Below are 20,469 nucleotides of genomic sequence, written 5' to 3' on the forward strand. Positions count from 1 at the left end.
CGCCAAGCAGAGGAAGTATGGTGCAAGAGCACTAGCTCCATACTCATTACTTGGGATTTATAGATATTTGTAACCAAGAGCTGACTTTGATGCACAGGGCTTGTTAACTCGTACGAAAAGTTGGGACTCCCATTAGCACAAGCACCAGCATTATCCAGTCTTTTGTTTATGCTTTATACAAATGTTCGTGCACGAGTCTGTGTACATCTTACACCCACATAAAAAATGAAAGAGTACAAGTTCTGAGTTCGTGTAAAGGCATGTGAGAAGTGCAGACAAACGTGCAGATGTACAGGAAAGCAGAGGCTAAGGCACAAGCGAGAAAAATACCAATCTTTCACTCCCATCCCCAGAGAGGAATTTTAACAAAGCTTTAATCCCATGAGCCCTGAAAAGCCTGTGTGTGACATATCCCAAAGCACTACAACCCCCCAAAGCCTCAGGTTGCAAAGCAAATCAGCTATATTATATTGCTAGGTATATAATTAATTGTGAGGACATACTATAATTATTGAGTGTTGAAAGTATCCAAGGGGCGCTCAGTTGCCTGCTCTTGAGAAAAGTTTCTGCAAACCCCTCACAGCTCCAGGAAACACACAACACTGTTTGACCCTTAACACTATGCTTTGCTCCTGTCAGCCATCAGTAACATTTAAACGCAACAGCCTATCAAACGAACCAGTATGGGAAAATACTGTCCATCTGGGTATCAATCTTTCGGCAGAAATGTGCCACCTCTCCCCTCTGTTCATCTGGAAAAGGCTTCTCGCTCCCTGTCGCATCACGACTGGTACAGTGCCTTCTCCGCAACCTCTGCGATGGATTGGTTCCTTTACAGCAGCGCCCACAGGTAATGCACAGGCTTTTCATGTGCTGCAAAGGTAAGGTGATGGCATGAAAAGCCTACGCTGGTTCAGACAAACATGAAGACCAGGTACACGACCACCGTCGTGCAGTGTGGGAGAGGCCTTGGTATTGGGAATCTAAGCAAACGGCACCAATCCTGTGCTGAGCTGAGAGAAAGACTAGGACAATATGAAAAAGTCCTGGGAAAAATACAAAGGAAGCAAAACAGATGGAGAAAAGATTGTACCAAAACGGGTGTAAGAATGAGAGGCTTAGACTGAATGTAGCAGCCAGTGAAAGATTATTTAATTCAGAGGGAATTAGGGCCAGTGAAGTAAATAAATATGGAGGAAGGAACAAAATTAAGCAGGAACTGCCAGACTTGTTGCTGGTTAAAGATTTTATTAGTTGAATCAATTGGGTAGGATCTAAAGACCTTTCACCGATGCCAGAGGAGGAGAGCGCTGACTTGAGAAGAGAAGGCGCTGATGGATTCACTAAGCCCAAGGTAGCGCAAAGGTCAATGAAAGTAACTGTGGCAGAGGCCGCATTTAAAAAAAAAAAAAAGGAGAATAGCAGGAGAAGCGAACATCATGGATACTTGTGCGACAACATGTTTATATCATTGTTTCTGTAATTCCAGAGAAGGTAGTTGGGTAGCACCCGTTCACAGTCCTGGCCCTGCGCAATTGCACTCTGTAATGCTATACACTGCTTTAGGAACCTCATGGTCTGAAGTATTCCCATTATCCTTCCCAGCTGTGAAGTACGTGAGCTAATTAAGGATTTATGTACTTTTTGCTATGGCTTCATATTTCCACGTTATGGTTTCTCAGTTAATTCATAAAAGCAATTTTGTTCGTTCCTGTGATCTGCAGTTATAACAAAATAACAGGAAAAATCTGCCAGATTTACTTAAGCTGATACCAAGGACAAAACACAGGATGTTCAATACATATTCCTCTTCCTTTTATGGCTGTGGTTATAAGGTTAAGAAAGCTCTGAAATTTACAGTGACATCAGTATCGGCTTTGAAAGCACTTTGTCCCATGAAAATCCTGGCCAGAATTTTTCATGCTTTCAAGAAAATGAAAGCAAAAAAGAAAAAGAATTTCATAATTTCCACTCAGCTCATTCATTTCGCCATGGGCCTGGGTCCTCAGTGATGCAACTCCTTGGGAGTACCCTAGCACCAGACTTGGCTCTTCTCTGAAACAACTGACAAATCCGGTAATACTCTAGTTGGAGTAAACAGCTGGCATGTATTACTTCCAGTGAAAATGCTGAGTGTAATTTGTCTCCCCCCAGGGTAATTTTATTAATGTATGCTAGTTTGCTTTAAACCCTGAGTTCTGTACTTTTCATAACAGGATATAAATCACTCCACTAATGGCAAATAAAAGGAGACATATACGAGGTGCTCATAGTGATGTCAATTGATTGTAGTAAATCTATGAATCAATGTGTGACATGGGAGAGCTAAAATAAAATTCTGAGCTTTGTTGACTAACCAATCTAGAGCATATAAACACATTTCATTTCAAAACACATTCTTTTATCTAGAGGGATGTAACACAGCCTAGCCCCAATCAAAACATTACTGTTTCCTTCTCCAAAACTTTCAGGAAAAACACTCTGCATCCTTTCAGACACAGGAGCCATTGGCACATAACTGGAAATGTTCTGATAGGAAAATCTCTCCTTCCTTTCATAATTTCCAAATCAGAAGCCATCTAGGGAAAAAAAGCTGCAAACATTGAAAAAAAAAAATCCCCTAAAGATCTTTGTTCTTGCTGCATTTAGATGGAAACTTCCTTAGAAAGCAAATGGCTGTCATTGTTTTCTGCTATACTGAAATGAATTACAGTATGTAACAATGGCTGCAAATAAGTAAAGGAAGGCAATCACCAAATTCATCAAGGCAACCGCTGTACAGAATGACTACAGCCTCCATGGGAAACAAGAGAGGCTCTACAGGAACCTGGAATGCACTCAGGGCAGCAAAGTGGGGACACCAAATGCAACAAGTAAATAAGGTCAGAAATTCAGAATGGTGCTGGCTTACACACTACAATAGCACAAAGTAAGAAAAGAAATAACTGCAGGATAGAGTAACACTGGCATTCCTCACTATACGTCTGTTTTCACGTGAGCATGGGGAGAACGTGAGCTGAGGGTATGCAGCCTATCACAGAAGCGAGTAAGCAGGTGTCTGGGTGCTGGCCTCACCTGAGAAGAGTGCATCCCCTCTCTCGGCTACGACTTTAAGCCTTGTAAACTACCTGACAATTTGTGAGTGTGGCAGCTCTATCAGGCTGTTTTTCAATGTGTCAGAGCTGCTGTCCCTTCTCAGCAAGCTCACTCCTGATGCCCTGAGCACAGAGGTGTGACAGTACGGCAGATGCAATGTCTTAGGCTGGCCAGGAAGGGATTGCTTCAGCCTAGAGACTGTGTGAGATCCTGTGAGAGCTGGTAAAATTCATCAACAAAAATAATCTGAAACTGAATTTATGTAAGTACCCCAGGCTTTTTCACTAACAGTGTCAATATTGGCTTCTTTCATGTAGGAAATTACACAATTTCCTATCAATCTCAAAAATATTTCTTATTCTTACCTACAAACTGTCACAATCCACTTAAGTTGTAATGATACAACTCACGGTTTTTGTTTTATTTGAAGACTTCACCTAAAGTCTGTTAAGTTACATGGTTAAGAAGTCATTTACTTGAGGGGCCATGAATCCAGCCTGTACTTCTCTACTTTTTAGAAATTTCACAAGCCGCTGAGCTGCAGTTTTCTTCCACAGTCCTTTTGTTACCAAATAAAAATCTGCATACTGAAAACGCATCCAGCGTGGCTCATTTCCACATCTGGACATTTTCTTTTTTTTACGTCTCATGTAAGATGTTAATATAATTTATTTTAGATATATTCACCCATCCACATATAATTACTAGCACTGAAACATTAAAAACCATGAGTCAGGATCACAAGGTTAAAAATGCTAAAAGCTGGATTCTTCTCAGCTGCTTTCTCTTTTTGAGCTTTGCAGGGTAACACAAAACTTGCTCTCCAATTATGTGTGTCAGACCCTTCAATCAAAAAGGAAGCTGAAATTTTCATGTATTCCCAGCAGTAGAAGCTTGGGTTAGCTACAAAGTAGCAAGTATCCTACAGCTCATGTTAGAAATACTGTAGAAAAATATCCACAGAGTTAAAAAAGCAATTGTTTCCACAGAAAATGCTAAGAAAATTAATCCGAAAATTCCTGGAAGGGAATTCTCTCCTTGTTATTAGATTCCGTAACCTATATAAACAGATCTATGGAAAGCTTATGAAATTTTCCATGATTTTTTTCACACAGGCCGCAAAATCAAAGTCTTGCTAGATCAGACTTTTAAATAAAGTGACGAGTTGCGTTCCTGCTAGACCTGACTCAACACTGTTCACAGAGAGGGAGTGCAGGAGAAGGCATTTAAGATCATGATGTCCAGTTTTCTTTCTGCATCAGAGGTTTCCACAACCCATTAACAAGCTTTGAGGAACCTAATCTGGAAGTCTCCAGGACTATACGTGTCCCCAGACAGTAAATAATACACAGCATGAAAGGAAATGATAGTTAGCTATCCAGGTTTCACACACTGTAAAAATTAAGCTTTATTAGTCCCTTCAAGCGCATAATTATTGGAAAGGCTGAGATTAAACCTTACAAATGGGCACTCCTCCAAATCTTATCTCCTCCTCTGTGGGAGTAACCTTTAAATTAGCGCAAGTAGGGCCAGCTCTGTTCCTCTGTTCCACAAGCCCTCAGCACTGCATGGCTAAACCCAGGTGTAAAAATAAAGAAACGTGTCCTAAGCAGGTTGCCTCTGCTGCCCATCCTCATTACTTCACCCTACCTGAGCAGCCCTCTGCTTCTGCCACGACCGCTCCCTGCCTCCGCTTGCTGGGCTCGCGCTGCTGCTCACCCCACCTTGGTTTGGCATCCCAGGCCCACACTGAGCCCCCTCGGGGGTGCCTCGCTCGCCTGGGCTCTAGCGCAGGCTGTACGCAGTGTGCTGCCCAGTGCCCTCCATCCGGAGGCTTTGCTCGGTGTTATTCTCCTCCATGATCGTAGTCAAACCTACTCGTGTTTGCTGTGGTCTCTGACCCGACACGGGGTGAAGACAAGGTGACTGAGGGACACCGTGTGCAGGGGGGGAGCAGACAGGAAAGAAGATGTGATTAGCCACACTCGCTGACTTCCGCTCTCGTTTGATTGCTAAATGTAGATTTCAAAAGACTGCAAGCAAACAACGAAACAAAAAAACGCCGTTCCAGGGCAGCTTACTAAAAGCAGAGGAAGTTTCACCTGAGAAAGGTTTTTGAGATTGCAATTTTTACATAGATCACATGGAAACAAACTGAAATAAACAGGATAAAAAAATACAGCTGTGTCTGAGCCTGTTCAAGGCTTGTAGGCTGGGGCTTGTCCGGGCCTGTGCAGCACAGGGACTCACAGTCACTGTGGCCATGACTATCAAACCAAAATCATGTTCGTCTTTTATGCTAACATACAAGGATAAACCCAAAACCCAAACTATTAAAATAACAATATTTTGGGCCTGATGGTTCTCTTGTATTTGTTTTGCACAAGTAACTCAGAAGAAACTCTACAAGCCCAGAATTGCACCAGGGGGAGGGGGCAGAGAAGCAGCTGTTAGTAAAATGATGTGCAATAAGCCTTCATCTGCATTTGACCTTGCAGGTGATTATCAAAGTCACACACATACCTTGCAGGTTAACTCTGGAGACAGGTGGCTGACTCGTTGCTGGAGATCTCCTAAGAGGAATAAAGAATACTCTATAAATAGGTATTATTTTATCATTTCAAACCCTGCTGGCAGTTCAAACTGCCAACTGCCACTGTTAAAAATCCTTTTTCATACTCACAAAGAAGCCCAAAACACTTTAAAATGCTTTGGCAGTTAATAAGCACTATCAATATATCTGTTAGGAAAACCCAAAGATGTACGTCCCCTGGCTAGGCACACACACATGCTGGAAAGAAGGTGATGTGCCATCATCCCACACTGCCTTTGCAACTTTCTGCTCAAAATATGCCTGGAAGTCAGCAAGGGCTGGTCTCTGTGGCTGAAGGGGTCAGTGGGTCCCCCAGAATCAACGCCTTCTCCTGAAAAGCTTTTCCCTACAAGGTCTGGACCGGACCCTGAAGTAATGTCAAATGCTACACCAGCACGCAGGCCGCAAGGCAACGCCATAGGTAAGGTGCGAAAAGTACAGCTGTAAACCCTGCAGTCAACAGTTTGAACTGCACCTGGAAGCAAGTAAGAAGATGCTGCAGTCACTAGAGTAAGCTCTGAAACAGCTGAAGGACATTTTTTTGACCAGAAGCAACAATTTCATCAGAAAAGACTGGATTTCAGAAGGACCAAAAGCTATCTGAAAAATTGGCTCAAGTCAAGCTAACAGGGTCTGACTGAAAAAAGGGCACAGTATTTCTCCAAATGTCAAAACATTTCATTGTGAGATTTGCCAAATAAAACTGTTAATTTTTCAAGTTGAAACCATAATTTACTTGGGAAAAAAGAGACTTCTTTTTTAAAGAAGTTAAAAAGAGTTGACACCAAAATCAAGATCCTTCATTTTGGATTGAATGCGGTATTTCAGGCTGACCAAGAACGAAACTTTGGGTTTTTGCTTCCCTGTGAAGTTTCTGATACATTTTAAGTGAAGCCAGATTTCCCCACACTCTCTCTTAGCCAGCCTCCTAACCCCAATTTTTTGAGTCAGCCACTGAACTGAAACATCCATTATTTGCCAGCTCTCCTTTGAAGCTAAAATCAAAGCAAGTGAGTGGCTCAATTCTGCTGCAATTGTAGCTCCAGGGGCTTCTTCAGTAGTGCTCCAGGAAGGCCTGGCTAACCAGGTAAGATCTGCGTTAGGGTAACGCAGCTACAGTCCTGCTTCAAACCCTCAGCCCCAGCCTCCCGATCTGCCGGCAGCATGTGGGCCGGCGGGGCTCCAAAGCCTGCTCCCAAGCAGCAGGCTCCCCCGGGTGCAGCACCCGCTCGCCAGCTGGGATTTCAAAGGCTCAGCTTTTCTGGAGGGAGCTGTGGGACCCAGATTCTTCGAAGGGTTCAGCACAGGGCACACATGTTGGATGCCGACTTCTCTGAAAATCTGCCCCGACCTGCCTCTGCTGAGCCTTTGAAAAACCAAATCTTGAAATCTCTATAAAACAGAAACTCCCCAATAGGGACACCACGCCACGGCTGCAGCGCTTCCAGTATCTGGGGAGACGTGCTCCAGGTATCTCCAAACCCTGCGCTGAGTTGCACAGACATGCCTTCGGGGGGGCGGGGAGGGATGAACTAGTATTTGGTAGGGTATTCCCCGCTGCAGAGCCTGAAAAGGGAACGGCACCGCTCCCGGCATCCTCGAATTACGTCCTGGCTGTGCCCATCCTGGTTTCTGCAGCAGCCAGGGCGCAGGCAACAGAGACCCAGAGATCTGGGTTTCGACAGCACTGTCCCTTCTTAGACACCACCAGGCTCAAGTGTACATGGCTCCCGCTTCCTGCTCCTTCTCTCTTGCCGGCAGGTATTAAGAGGAGTAGGCGCCGGATGCTTTCTGACCATGTCCTGGGCCACATCTGCCAAACTCAGGCACTCTGAAACCATTAATCATACTCTCCTCTTTTCCAATCAGGAAACTGTCTTAAAACCCCTGACGTTAAAGCCCAAAAAATATGACTTGTAGTTGTTTTTTTTTCCTCCAGCCCTTAACATTCATATTTTCCAGCATTTCTGTAAATATGTGGGACAGCATTCTCTTTTTCATTCTCGGGGCAGCAGGGGAGAGGAGAGGAAAAAAGAGGGGAGAGGAGGAGCTAAAGAAAAGCTGAGATTCTCATGATCCCCAGAGCAGAAGTTTAAGTAAAGTACCACATATCATGAGACATATGATAAAATCATGAGCTGGCAGCATGGCTGTAACCCAGCAGAGCTGTTTGGAAACTGTGCGGGAAGCTCCACAGAGCCTGGAAGCACATTCCGCCACGGACTTGGATGTTTGGTATATAATGGTTTAAACATTTAATGACTTTTACTTTGGCTGGCCACATGACTTTATACCTCCATCAAATCTGGGAATGTTTTCAAAAGGACACTGCAAGATGCCTCTGTGTCCTACAGGTTACGCCCTCGCTTCCTTCCGGCCCCATCCAATTTCAGATTCCTCATCAGGAACTGCTGAAATGCCCGAGCTGCTCAAAAAAGCAAAGCTTAAAAAAAGGAATCAATTTCAGCCATCTGTTTTTCTATTAACCTCAATCTTGGAATGCGGCGGGTTCCTTCCGATCAAAATTTGCAAACAGAAGTCAACAGGAGGAGAACCTCATGCCTGGATAAAATGCTGGGCTTTTCGTAAAATACAAGATTGCGTCGGAAGGCAGAAAGCAGAGTCCACGGTGGGCACCCAGGCGATGCCACTCACGCGTGAAGCAAGCCCGTGGCGTCCCACTGGAGTGCACTTCTGCACCTCATCTTTCGCTTCAGGAGCCAGCGGGACTTGGCGTGAGCAGCGCCTGCCAGTCCCAGGGTGGGATGGGTGGGAGCGTAACCAACGTTGCCAGGAACGAATGATGCTGGTTTCACGCAAAACAGCTCTCTTGGGGCAAAACAGGCCAGAAAATGACGATGACTGGTTCATTATAAATAGCTAAGGGGAAATGGTGGTTCCGGACAAAGGCGTAAAAAGGAGTTTGTTTGGTTTCTCCTGTTCAGCAGGTATGAAAAACAACATCCTCCTCTCAAGTTCAGCGCACCAACTTCCCCATTCGGTGCAATTAGAGTGTCAAACGAAGCGATGCAGGATGCCTGGCCTGCAGGCAGCACAGGCCAGTTCTCTGGGCAGCCCCGCAGAGCCGAGCTGCAGGACGCTGCTGCCTGCCCTGCCAGGGAAATCCTCACCGTCCCCGCAGCCTCGTGTTTGGGGCTTCCCTCCTTGGCATCTACCCTTTGGCCGTGACCACCTCTCTTGTGAAACAACAGTGGAAATGCAGGGCAGCGCCACAGCTTGACCGAACACCACTGATGCCTCTGTTCTGAGCTGCGCACCTAACGAACGCCTGGGACAGCCAAGGCGGCAAAGCGAGGAAAATACCACATCACGCACACCCAACTCGCCCAGAAACACGACGCAACCCCTCCCCAAGCAGAAACACATCGCTCCCTCCTCAGGCTCGCCATGTTTTTTCCAGTCTCTCCAGCCAGGCGCCATGACTGAGCAGAGGGTCGCAATACTGGCAAGCCAAGAACCTCTTTTGGGGCTCAGGGGGCACAGACAGGCGTGAAGATTGGGTGAAGGGAGGGGGGGGGGGCTCGGCAGGTCGGTGGCCACCGGGGAGGCGATGCCCCGGGGGAAATGCCCTGCCCGTGGGTGCTCCCTGAGGTGGGAAGGCGATGGCGAGGACCCGGTCGACGGGCTGCGCTCTGGCGCCCCCTGGCGTCCCGCGCAAGAGGCGGAGCGGGCCCCAGGCAGCGCGATCGTAGCCCGGGGGCCGGCGGGGTCTGAGCGGGGTCGGCGGCGGTCGGGGAACCGCGATATATCGCGGTTCCCCGACCGCCGCCGACCCCGCCGGCCCCCGCTGCGTGCGAGCCGTAAGGGAACGAAAAACGACGGGCTTACTTGTTGGAGGTGCCGTGCAAATTGGTAAGGAGCGTGAAGTTGTTCCTCACGCTTCGTAGACTCGCCAGCACCTATGAGGGAGGCAAAACCGGAGACGTTACCTTCTCCGCCTAAAGTTTTAGTTTGGTTGTTTTGTTGGGTTTTATTTTTGTTGTTGTTTTTTTTTTTTTTTTAATTTGAGAGGCCAACAGGCTGCCGACTCACCTGGGCGAAAGGTGTGACAATCAGGTCGTCCCCGTGCCTAAAGAGAAACGGAGGAAAATGTGTGAATTTACCTCAAACAGTGCATCAGCCACCCCAGCAAAAGAGCATTTTACAGAGGGAGGCTTCCCCAGGCAGCGCCCGCGACAAAAAAACACATTAACCCATGCAGCGTTTATTTAACACTACATAAAACCTTGTTGCAAAATGGAAAGGTCTCGCAGTGTAGAGCCAAAACAACCTGGCCGGAGCGACTGTTCAGATTGGTAATACCAGGCAATAAAAGCCAGGAAATTCAAAAGTTAAGGCAGCACGCTTGCACCGCGGTGGAAAAAAAACCGTAACTGCCCAGGGAAAGGTCAGCTTTGAATTTCCTGGCTTTTGTTGATCTCTGTCACAGTCTTTAATGTTATTCAGACTCTGGGTTTTGTCCGGCCGTTTTCACCATGGAAGATTTGAGCAGAAGTTCTGAGAAAAATACATTGTCACTATGAATAAGAGGGATTTTTTTTTGCGATATTAATATATAGCACTTGTGCGCATATGAAAATTCCAGTACGATTTACCTAACTGAGACACGGCCAGGGCAGAGCTATTGCTGTGCAGCACAGACCTGACAGCGGCTGGAAAGCAAGGCAACCCAGTGCAGCTGCTGGTGGGCTCCCATCCCTCTGGGTGTTTTGTACCACGTGCATCTGATGCACTGAGCAGGAGAGCAGGCATGGCTGCAGAAAGCCACGGGCACCTCTCGAGAGGCATCCGCCAGTGTTGGACCCCTTCAAAGGGATATTCTCCCTGGCCGTGCTGCCACAGAGCATGTCCACTTGTCCAGACTCAGGTATCAGTGCTGCCAAGTCCATGTTTTAATTAAAGTTGTCTCAGCACTGATGTCAAAACCAGGTCAGCGTGAAGATGCCGGCTCCCCTGAGTGCCGCAGGAGTCTGGATACCTGCGGTAAATGGACACGTCTAACTGCAGGCAGCTAAAAGCTGGGGGAAATGAGGGTGCTGGGCACAGCTGCATGAGGCTCTCCCTGCCCCAGCACAGCTGCCTCCTCCAGCACACGGGCGGGAACACGGGGCAGTTGTTAAAATCCACCATTTACACAAAATATGGTATTTGCATAATTTGGAGTGGTTACTTTGTCTCTGGTAAATATTTACTAAATGCTAGCTAACAGGGAGGGATGTTCTCTTTCAGGAGAATTCTCCTCATGGATCTCGCTAATATTTAGATTTCTATTTCATGACAAAACTTGTAGGGCTTTCATAACAGTTAAACTCTTTTTATGAGCACTTTTTTTATAGCTTAGTGGTCACTTTAAACCTTTAAACTGTGCCTTTTAAAATAAAGGGCTGCAAATCCAGGACACTCATTTAAGCTCCATGCTTTGTGTTGCATTGATCCTCTCAAGCTCAACCATCTGTCTCGGCTGTATTTTCCGCTCAGTTCTAGCGAACAACCCATGGCAGAAAACAGGATGGAGAAGAGTAATACTGTAAATATAACTACAGTCATATTTCTATTGTCCAGGCTAATGGAGCGTTACCTACTTAAGAAAAAGCAGAGATGATGTTAACCAGGCTCTGAGAACGCACGATGAGACTGTAACAGAGAAAAGAGAGCGCAGAAAATCACCAAGCAAGGCGAGCGCTGGAGTGACAGGGCTCTCCTGCCGGCAGGCCCAGCGGGGACGTGGGCAGCTCGCAGTGGTCTCTGCCCTGAGCGCAGCCCAGGCGTTACCCCGCAGTTGCAAGCGGTGCACACCTCAAACACAAATTCCCACCTGAAGAACTAGTACCAAGAAAGGTAAAATGCAAAAATTCTCTATTATTTCAGGATACGGATTTGAAAGCTCTTCTGCTAAATTATGGAGAAAAGGGGAATATTTCAAGGATGGGATAGGGAGAGGGAAGTCATGCCTTGGCAGACCATAAAAGCAACTCTCTTGGGCACTCAGGCTATGAAATGTGAGTACCACCCATAAGCACCTCTTAACAGAGCTCTGAGGCTTACAGGAGGCCATGTAAAGCTCTTAGTCACTGTAAAACATGATGTGAGCTGAATTTATGCTTACTGTTCACTTGGGAGAGAAGAGTTTCTGGACATCGTCTTTGGTGATAAGTCATAGTCGCTGTCGGATCTGTACAGGAACGACTCCCTACGCTGGCTGTGGCCCGGGAACGTTGTGTGCAATACGAGTCCCGACGAGGAGCTGGCCTGCGGGTCCAGCGGGCTGCGACCTGGTGACGGGCCATTTTCCACATCGAAGCTGTGAACAAAACACATACTGTGTGTCACCGCATCTGCCGAAAGATGTTTTTCAGGGCGTGTGTCACGTTTGCGTTGCCCGCACTGTGTCATTTGCTCAGTACAGGAGACTCAGGGCTACATTTACTGGAGCCTCTCGCTGGCGTATTTCTAGTGTATGCAAGCAGGACTCTGCATTACGATAAAACATTTACCCCGAGGCTTCTTTCCTGACTACATCTGCTCAGTCTTCCTTCAGCCTGAATTTCTCTAAGCTCAGCACAGCTCCTGTCGCTCTCAGCGTGAGCGCGCAGCAGCCAAGCACCGTTCCCAAGCTCTGCAGCTCTCCCCACGTTGCCCCCATGGCCGCAGTATTTGCACAAGTCAGGGTGTTCGATTTGCCAAACCTCACTCTAAGCCTTACAAGCATAACAGTGACTAAAGAAGCTATGACATGCTACCATCCTCCAGCCAAGCCCTGTCCCCATCCGCTCTGGAAGCAAACTCTTGAAATCCCGTGAGGTTGGTGAGGAATTGGCAGTTGTGCAAGCTGGATGACCGAGTCTCTTTTCAGCCACGGTTCATGTCTTAGCCATTCAAGATATTAGTTCAGTAAATTTCAAACAGCTGAGCTGCAAAATGGAGGACCGCTTAAAAAATTTTTAAAAGCCCCAAACCTTCTGTCACCGTTTCCATTATACACCCACTTTCTTATGGTTTCATAACTTGGCTGCTGGAACTTGTGGCTGAAGTCACTCTGGACACTTTAGCAAGTGACACCCCTCGTAAACCCTGAAAATAAGCAGGTTGGCCTCTTTTCCTTGGGCATTTGGATCTGATATAAATACCATATGTGTGATCATGTTCCAGCTAAGCCAAGTGAAGTACGGGTGCATTCAGTACGAATTTTCTTGCCTTTGGAAGTCTGAGGCTTCATCTTGCTTGCAGTGGGAGCTGAGTTCTTGCTCCTGCCAGGACACGTGCCTCTCCCCATTCCCTACGTTCTCCCAATTTATTGTGCCTGATGACCACCCTTAACTGCACCACCCAGCTGGGCATGCACTCGGACCATGGCCACAACATCGAGCTGTGACCCCTGCCATACATTTCTCCATTCCTCCCTGCTGCTGCCTGCCCCACTCATCATATTAAGCCAAAAGATCCCCCTGAGCGTGGCAGCAGGGCAGACCCCATCTCTCCCTCTGCTCTGCAGAGCACGCAGCGTGCTTTTCACTACTGCAGGAGGCGGCAGATAAAGTACCCAGACAAAAAAAACCAGCAAAACCTCTGGTAGATCTGAAAGTAACACACAGAATCGTGAAAAAAAAATAAGGGAGTCTGTGTCCAGTTGCAAAATGTATCTTGGCTTACTCCCTTTCTCTACTGTGAGTACAGTACGGAGATTCAATATAGGTTGACTGAGGGATAAATGAGAAGAGGTAAACAAATACCAAACACTGCAGAAGGGAATCACAGGTAGAGAAAGTCTCAGAGAAAACCACTGGCATGAAGGTGCCATTGCTGAACTCGACCTGCGTTATTTAGACACGAAGTCACGGAGAACGAAAGACCAAGCAGGCTCAGAACAAAGGCAGCCCCTCCCCTGTTCAGACAGTGACCTGACACCTCGAAGCATTAAGGCCTTCTACCTCCTGATCAGGAAATCTGATTAAAATCCAAATTTTACAGTGTTGCCTGTCCATGGTTCCCTGGGTATTGTCAGGAAGGACGCAGAGCAGGGGACAAACTCTCCCGCCATTCAAAACCTGGGCACCAACTACAACCTCAGCCTTGGGTTTTGCAGACTTCTATTTCCAGTTCCTGTCTAACAAAACTGAATGCCTTTCCTGGACAAGCACCGAGCTGTGCTGTGATGCCAAACTGAGTCCAGCAATGCAGGAGCGGGACTCAGGAGCTGCCCTGGAAGCAGCAGTGACAGTGAAACACAGGCTGCATGCTCTGGCATGGCAGCTCCTGATGCAAGCTGCTTCCTGGCGCTTTTAACTTCATACACCAACTAATTTGTATGAAGAATGACTGATGAATTACAGAACAATTTTTCAAATATCAGTAATAATACATTGCATGTGAGGGATTGTATACTTTGCTTGAGCAGTTATATTTATAACATAAATATTTATTTACAGTTGTGTACGTGCTTGGGAGGGAGTGGGTGCTCAGACAGTTATTTTTGATGTCTCCAGAAACTACTTACTGGGGTGGAGCAATAAAAGCCTAGGTCGACTGGCAGTTATTCTGTTCCTCATGGCCACAGATAGAGGGTAACTACTTTGGTCTCGTGCTATTTGGTCCCACATACAGTTCCTCAAGAACTAAAAAATGCATGGGAACATGCATATAATGAATGCAATTAAAAATGCATACGCACAAGTGAAAAGATTTTTAGATTCTTTGGAAATCTGAAGGCGGCGCACTAGTATAATACAGTATGCACTGAAGGAAATTCCTACGTCTACCATGCTTCACTGTAGCATTTACTTACCCAACTGAATAAGTACATCTTGAAACTGGCAATGGGTCAATTAATATTATTTTCTTTTACTCCTTATTATGTGCTCTTTTATCAATGACAACTCGAGTACATTTTATTTGTAGCCACAAAGTAATCAACAGAAGAAACTCAGCTAACTATGGCATCTACAAACAACAGCCAACTGATAATTAATCCATACCTATTCAGAAAATTAACTCCCATAACTAAAAACATTGTATTGCAAAACATTCAATCAAGAACATTTAGTTTACTGACATAAATGGAAATACAGCAATGAGCTAAATCTGAGCATTTAGCTGAGCAGAGCTTCTTCGGGCTGTTTGATCCTGTGCCTGCTGCTTGCTAGCAGACATTAGCAATCGGTTTGGGAGAAAAAGTTAACACCCAAGGTTTAAAAAGCGTGTCAGAGGTGAAAGGAGGGAGGCAGGGGGCAAGGCTAAGGGGATCTTTTGCAAAGAAGACTACCAGCAGCAAAGGAGTAAGTTTAGTAGAGGGAAGTATCCACTGACAATCTGGTTTTGCACGGCTTACTGCAGCACAGCTTCTATGCCTTGAGGTAGGTGGAAGATACTCAAATCCCCTTCCCTTTCCCTCTTTTAACATTTTTTTTAAAAAAAAGTTCTCTGCCAGCATAGGCCTATTCTGAGTCACTCCTGCAGAAATTCCCACCTAAGTCCCGGGGACCTTCAATACCTTTGGAGGACATGAAGAGTGTTGTAGCCAGAGGCATAAGAAGGACCTTGGCACTCTGTGACCTGGGTAAAGGTGGAGGTTAAGCCTTGGAAAAGGCAGAGCTCCCCAGGAAACAGTTTGCCTGAACCATGCAAGTTTTCCAGATTTCTACAGCACTTGCAGCTCACGCTGGGATGAGCTGGAGACATCCAGGCTGCGTTAGCAAGAAGCCTGGCACAGGTGATGCCCAGCTCAAGAGTGCCGTGGCTGCTTCCAGCTACCCCGCATGCAGCTCCTGGCTGCACGCTGCCCGTGCTCCCTGTGCCTGTGCCTGGGACGCTGCAGCACGGATCATGCAGTTAATCCAGCTGGAAAGGCGTTTTTATTTCTTCCTGCAAGTTCAGCTTCCAGCCATGCTGGCCCCCTCATCTGGCTCCCCTTTCTTGGGCCTGATTCAGCACTCAGCCAACCATGTGCTCAGCCATTATGTTAACAGAAAATTCCACACACCCCCCCAAAAGTGAAGGCTAACCTGGAGTTTGTAGTTATCTCTAGCAAGTGTCCTATTTTGTGCTCATGCATAGGCACTCCCAGCGGTACGGCTGGGTGGGCAAGGTGTTCACTAGGATGGCCAAAACCCAGGTCTAAGTCTGTGCTGTTGTGTTTTTTTAAAAGTTACAAGACGTCAAATATAGGAAACTATTTCCCCCAGATGACCCAACATTAGGAGAATGTGGCCTGAGATATGTAGAGCAAGAGCTTAACCTTGTGTTTTTCAAATCTCTGCCGCACATTAAGTTCACCAGTTGTTCTTGGTTTGTACAATAGCCCATCTGGAATTGCGTCCTCATGGAAAAAACATCTCCCAAACAAACATTTGCTGAAATTGGTAATAATTGCATTTAGATTGTAAAGTTGCCCTCTCAGAGCTGCATTTTCCACTAATTTTTTTCATTGGAAGTTAACTGATGAGCTCTGCTGGAAAAACTTAATCATCAGTGTGGCATTATGTTCAGAATACTCTGCAGATTGTAAGGGTCCTCTCCAAAGTTTGCGCACCCCATAGTTTCATGTAAGTGGAAAACAAAGCTGCATTTGTCTAGTTAAAAATAAGGATGGCAAAGTACAAAGCACCACTACAATAGGCTAGAGAAAAAAAAGTTAAATTTGCTTTGCAATTTATCTTCAAGCAACAGCATTTGCAGTCAAGACACCTTATTTGTGAAACAATGATGGCATAGGAGCACCAAAGCAGTGGCAGCAAGCTCCAGAGGTAAAAAAATCAGCAAACAACAACAACAAAAAAATCTGTATTCTACAGTTGCTCCTCACTCCATGTCCGTACCAAGGGATGGTGGATGAAACATCTTTAGCCCAAAGCACAGTCATCCACCATGATGTGCCTCTTCTTTCCCTTACCCCCTGTGCTGACCCCGGGGGCTCTTCTGCATGAGCATGTACATGCCCAGCATGCTCAGGATTAAGTGGGCACTGTTGAGACTTAAAATTGCGTTACCTAAACACATAGGTCACAAAACTGGTATCTAAGGTCCCTATAAATCATTCAAGGTAAGTTACATAAATACCTGTCCCACATAGGAGATCTCCTCTCTAAAAAACATGCCTTGCTCTGTAGTCATGGGAGCTCCAGTGCACCGAGCTGACACCATTCCCCACCTACGTCCAGTGTGTTATCAGGTTTATTCAGCCAACATTTCCAAGTACTGTGACAGCCTCCGGGGGTGACAGTGTGTCTGGAGGCCACCGAGGGCTTCTAAGGAGTTGAGCCCACTCACACAGAGCCAAAAACTGGAGGAAAGGTGACCGTGTCTGTATGGGATGGGCATTAGTTAACCACTGACATGAATCAGTGGTGCAATCCCTATGCCAGAAAATAATTGCAAATCAAAGACTTGACTGACGGACAAAACCCAAGCCTCCCGAGGCCCTTCTGTTTCTAGCAGTGGATTCACAAATGTGCATTTCATGAGTGCAGGTGAGCGGCACCCCTGAGGTGAGCATATTCTCAGGGTTGCTGACCACCAGCAGAAACCCAGCAGGATGAAGAGAGGAATCCGGTGGATACAGAAAGCCACAAATCCCAGTGCCAGCCACAGGGAACAGCAAACCCACTAAGCAAAACCCAACCCAGCAAGCGCGCAGCCAGCGTGGCGAAGGCAAAGCATGCAATGGCGGGGGCAGCACCAGAGCCCAGCCAGTCTCCACTCTCAGCACTGCAGAGCTGTGAAGGAAGGCGGCCTCTCCCCTGGCTTCCTCCTGGAGCCAGGCTACAGTTAACATCCAGGCTTTCCGCTTACTCGGTTGGATGAGAGGAAAGCTGATGATGGTGGAGGAGAGGAGGTGGTAGGGTCGGCAGCGGGAGGAGCAGGGTGGCTGAAGAGCAATGCTCAGCAGGGAGGTCAGTGCAAGCGACGGGGCAGCTGCAGCTCCATCTCCTTTGTCCCTCTGCATTTTTTAATACACCGGGATCTTAACACAGTGAAGAGCAAAGAAGGAGACAGCAGGTGGCAGGAGTTAGCTGTAGCTCACTCCGACAAGCAGAGAAGGGGGCACTGGCTTTGGACCTGTGGAAAGATGTGATTCTAACATGGTAATGAACAGAGAAAATACGCAATGGCAAGCCAGGAGAAATCATGCTCAGCCGTAAAACACAACGAGGCTTCATGAGTCATTCTGCAAAGCAAAGAAAATTAAGAAAAGCAACCCCCAACTGTCCAAATTCTGCAGTTTTACAGTAATGACTACAATTTCTCTCCATGAAAAACTACTGCAGACCTTTATCACAGGGGGAAAGTCCTGTGCAGGCAGAGGGATCCCTGCTGCGGGACTCCCCATCGCCCTCCAGCTGTCTTTGGCCCTAAACCAACCCTGCTCCTTCCCACAGCACACCACCCTCACATGAAAACATGGCAGCTGCCAAGGTGTCCCAACAGAAGATGCTGCCTCCAACTTACCCAACAATTCAGCTTTCGAGCTCTTTGATCTACCTCTGCAAGGGGGTGTTGGCACAAAACTTTTTGGTGGAGTAGCAATAAGGAAGAGACAGCATCGGGAATACACCATCCCTGGATTAGCATTGCCCACCAGCAGCCTTGGAATGTGGTAAGATTTGGCATAAAAACTGAAAAATAGGATTGCGCTGCAATTTTTATGTAATTCAGAGTCATTTGAATAGTCATTGCAAGTCAAATGGTTACCATGAGAGCTACGCAGCCCCACAGTTTGTTTCTAGATCTGTAATGTAAAATACAAAGACAGACACATTTAAGTCTACCAAACCAGGCAGGCTTGTGTATTTTTTGTTTATGTTACAAATTTACACTTTTCCTGAGGATGACAGCACTGACTCTACAAGAGGACTTACCATCTGCTTTGCCTTCCCAGACTCATTCCCTAGGGCATTACTCCTGATCTTCTAACTATGGTACCACCTTTACTACAGTATCAAATATGTTCCCACATACAGTATTTCAGGAAGCTTGGGCAGACTCTGCTCATTATAAAGATCCTCTCACAATGATTAGAGCCTGCTTCTCACCAAGGCATTCAGCTGGATTTTTAATACCATTAGCAATGAAAAACGCTGTTTCTTACATCTTCGGATCTGTACAGGCACAACTGCTTCTCAATGCTATCTAATTTTGTGCACCTGTTTCCCATTATCAGAACAGCTTGCTGTTTTTTCTAAATAATCTTTCACACAGAAAGGTCTGCACTTGAAACCATCAGCACTTAATGAAACAGGATCGGACACACAGCGGGCATGCCAGAGCTGAGCACACCGACAGCCCATGCAGATGCCCTAGCACGGGCACAAGGCTCCATGAGGCTGACCGCTCTCAGCATCGCAGGAATTAGTGCTTTTTTCCCCTCCCGACCTTCTCCCACCAAGGAGAAAATCTTGTTGCTCTCAGGGGCCTCTCAAAAGTGTCCAAATCCCTCTCCCAGGTTTGTCCCTCATGTGTCTCCTAACTCTGTTTTATCTCCAGAGCGTAAACACCCATGCCTCCTGAAAAACAGCCACCAAACTCCTTGCAGTCCCTCCCCAGCACCACGTATCACAGCTGCCTGGCACAGAAAACCCAGCAGCACTTACTTAAGTGTTTGTAACATAAACTGTCATCTGCTGCTAAACATGTTATTAAGCCTCCATGTGTACCACAAAGCAAAAATATATGTTTATTTGACTTTGTTATCTCTGAATATAGAAGTTCACTCTTCCTAGCAGCTCTGTTGTTCAACAGGTACAACGGAGGCAGAATAACCAGAGCCCCCTGCCATGGCCTGCAGCCTGTCTCCCATCGCACAGGATGGAGCCAGGAATTAGCTTGCCTTGTGCTTACAGACTGCTTTGAATCACAGGCCCCAAGTCCAAGGCAGACTGAAGAGCTGGTGGTGCTCCTGTTGCAGCCCAGGTCCATCTTCAGCGTAGCACAAAGGTAAAAATACGTATACGCTGCCAGAGCCCTTACGTCTCTCCAGCATAACTCACCAGCATACCCTAGCGAGGCTCATGGTTTGCACGGCAGCAAACACCAGTTCAGCTACCAGCTCAGCACGAGCACTGTTGCGTTTTGAAGGATGGTACAAAGCGCTCATTTAGTTTTTTAAAGCCCTATTTGCTACGAAGAAGCCATTGTGCTACCTGCTTTCTCAGCGTCTGCGGAAACTGCTGCCTGAAACTCTCAGCATCTTGCACATCAGGTCCTTGAACCATTGCTTCTCCTCATTGCCATTCACTCCCCGGCACTGGTGAAATGTCACCAGGCTGCAGAGCCACCTGCAGTGCCATGCCGTGCCGAGCCGGCTGCAGCCTTGCAACTGTGCCCGAACAGTCACCAGGAGATGGTCAGAAAAATACAGAAGGGAGGTAAAAATGAGTTTGGATTTTCTTCTAGCACAGAGGGTTCCAAGAAATGCAATCCTTTTCATGTTTACTACAGATAAGTAGCTTGATGTTATCCTGTAACAAACTAACATCATGGGGTTGTTTAAGTCCCCCAGAGAAGAAATCTTGAATTCTATAAACCAGTTGTTATTTTTCCAAATGCACATCCTGGGCTACTTTATCATCTTACTATGGTTCACTGCCATTAATCTCTGGAAAATGCAAGGCAGAGTCAAACACAGCAGACACCCTCCCCATTTTCACTTCCAGAGCTTGTAAATGCAGATGGGTGTGAGCATGATCACTCTTAGCACAGGCAACGATGCCACTTCCTAAGTGCTTTTTTCTTTTTCCTTCTGAAAATACTCTAGCCAGCAACCAACG

The 20,469-nt window shown here is 46.6% G+C and overlaps 1 protein-coding gene across 2 annotated transcripts in view; it reads right to left on the reverse strand.

Moving 5' to 3' along the window:
- The window catches only part of PDE4B (phosphodiesterase 4B), a 194,609-nt gene that overhangs the window by 49,693 nt on the left and 124,447 nt on the right, over positions 1-20,469 (reverse strand). For both annotated transcript variants that reach the window (XM_075711484.1, XM_075711485.1), the window contains 4 exons: positions 11,817-12,011; positions 9,743-9,779; positions 9,539-9,609; positions 5,620-5,669 (listed from right to left, as the gene is read on the reverse strand). In XM_075711484.1, coding sequence (XP_075567599.1) covers positions 5,620-5,669; positions 9,539-9,609; positions 9,743-9,779; positions 11,817-12,011 — 353 coding nt within the window. The remainder of the gene's footprint in view (positions 1-5,619; positions 5,670-9,538; positions 9,610-9,742; positions 9,780-11,816; positions 12,012-20,469) is intronic.

This window comes from Pelecanus crispus, chromosome 5, assembly GCF_030463565.1.
Source record: "Pelecanus crispus isolate bPelCri1 chromosome 5, bPelCri1.pri, whole genome shotgun sequence".
NCBI lineage: Eukaryota > Metazoa > Chordata > Aves > Pelecaniformes > Pelecanidae > Pelecanus > Pelecanus crispus.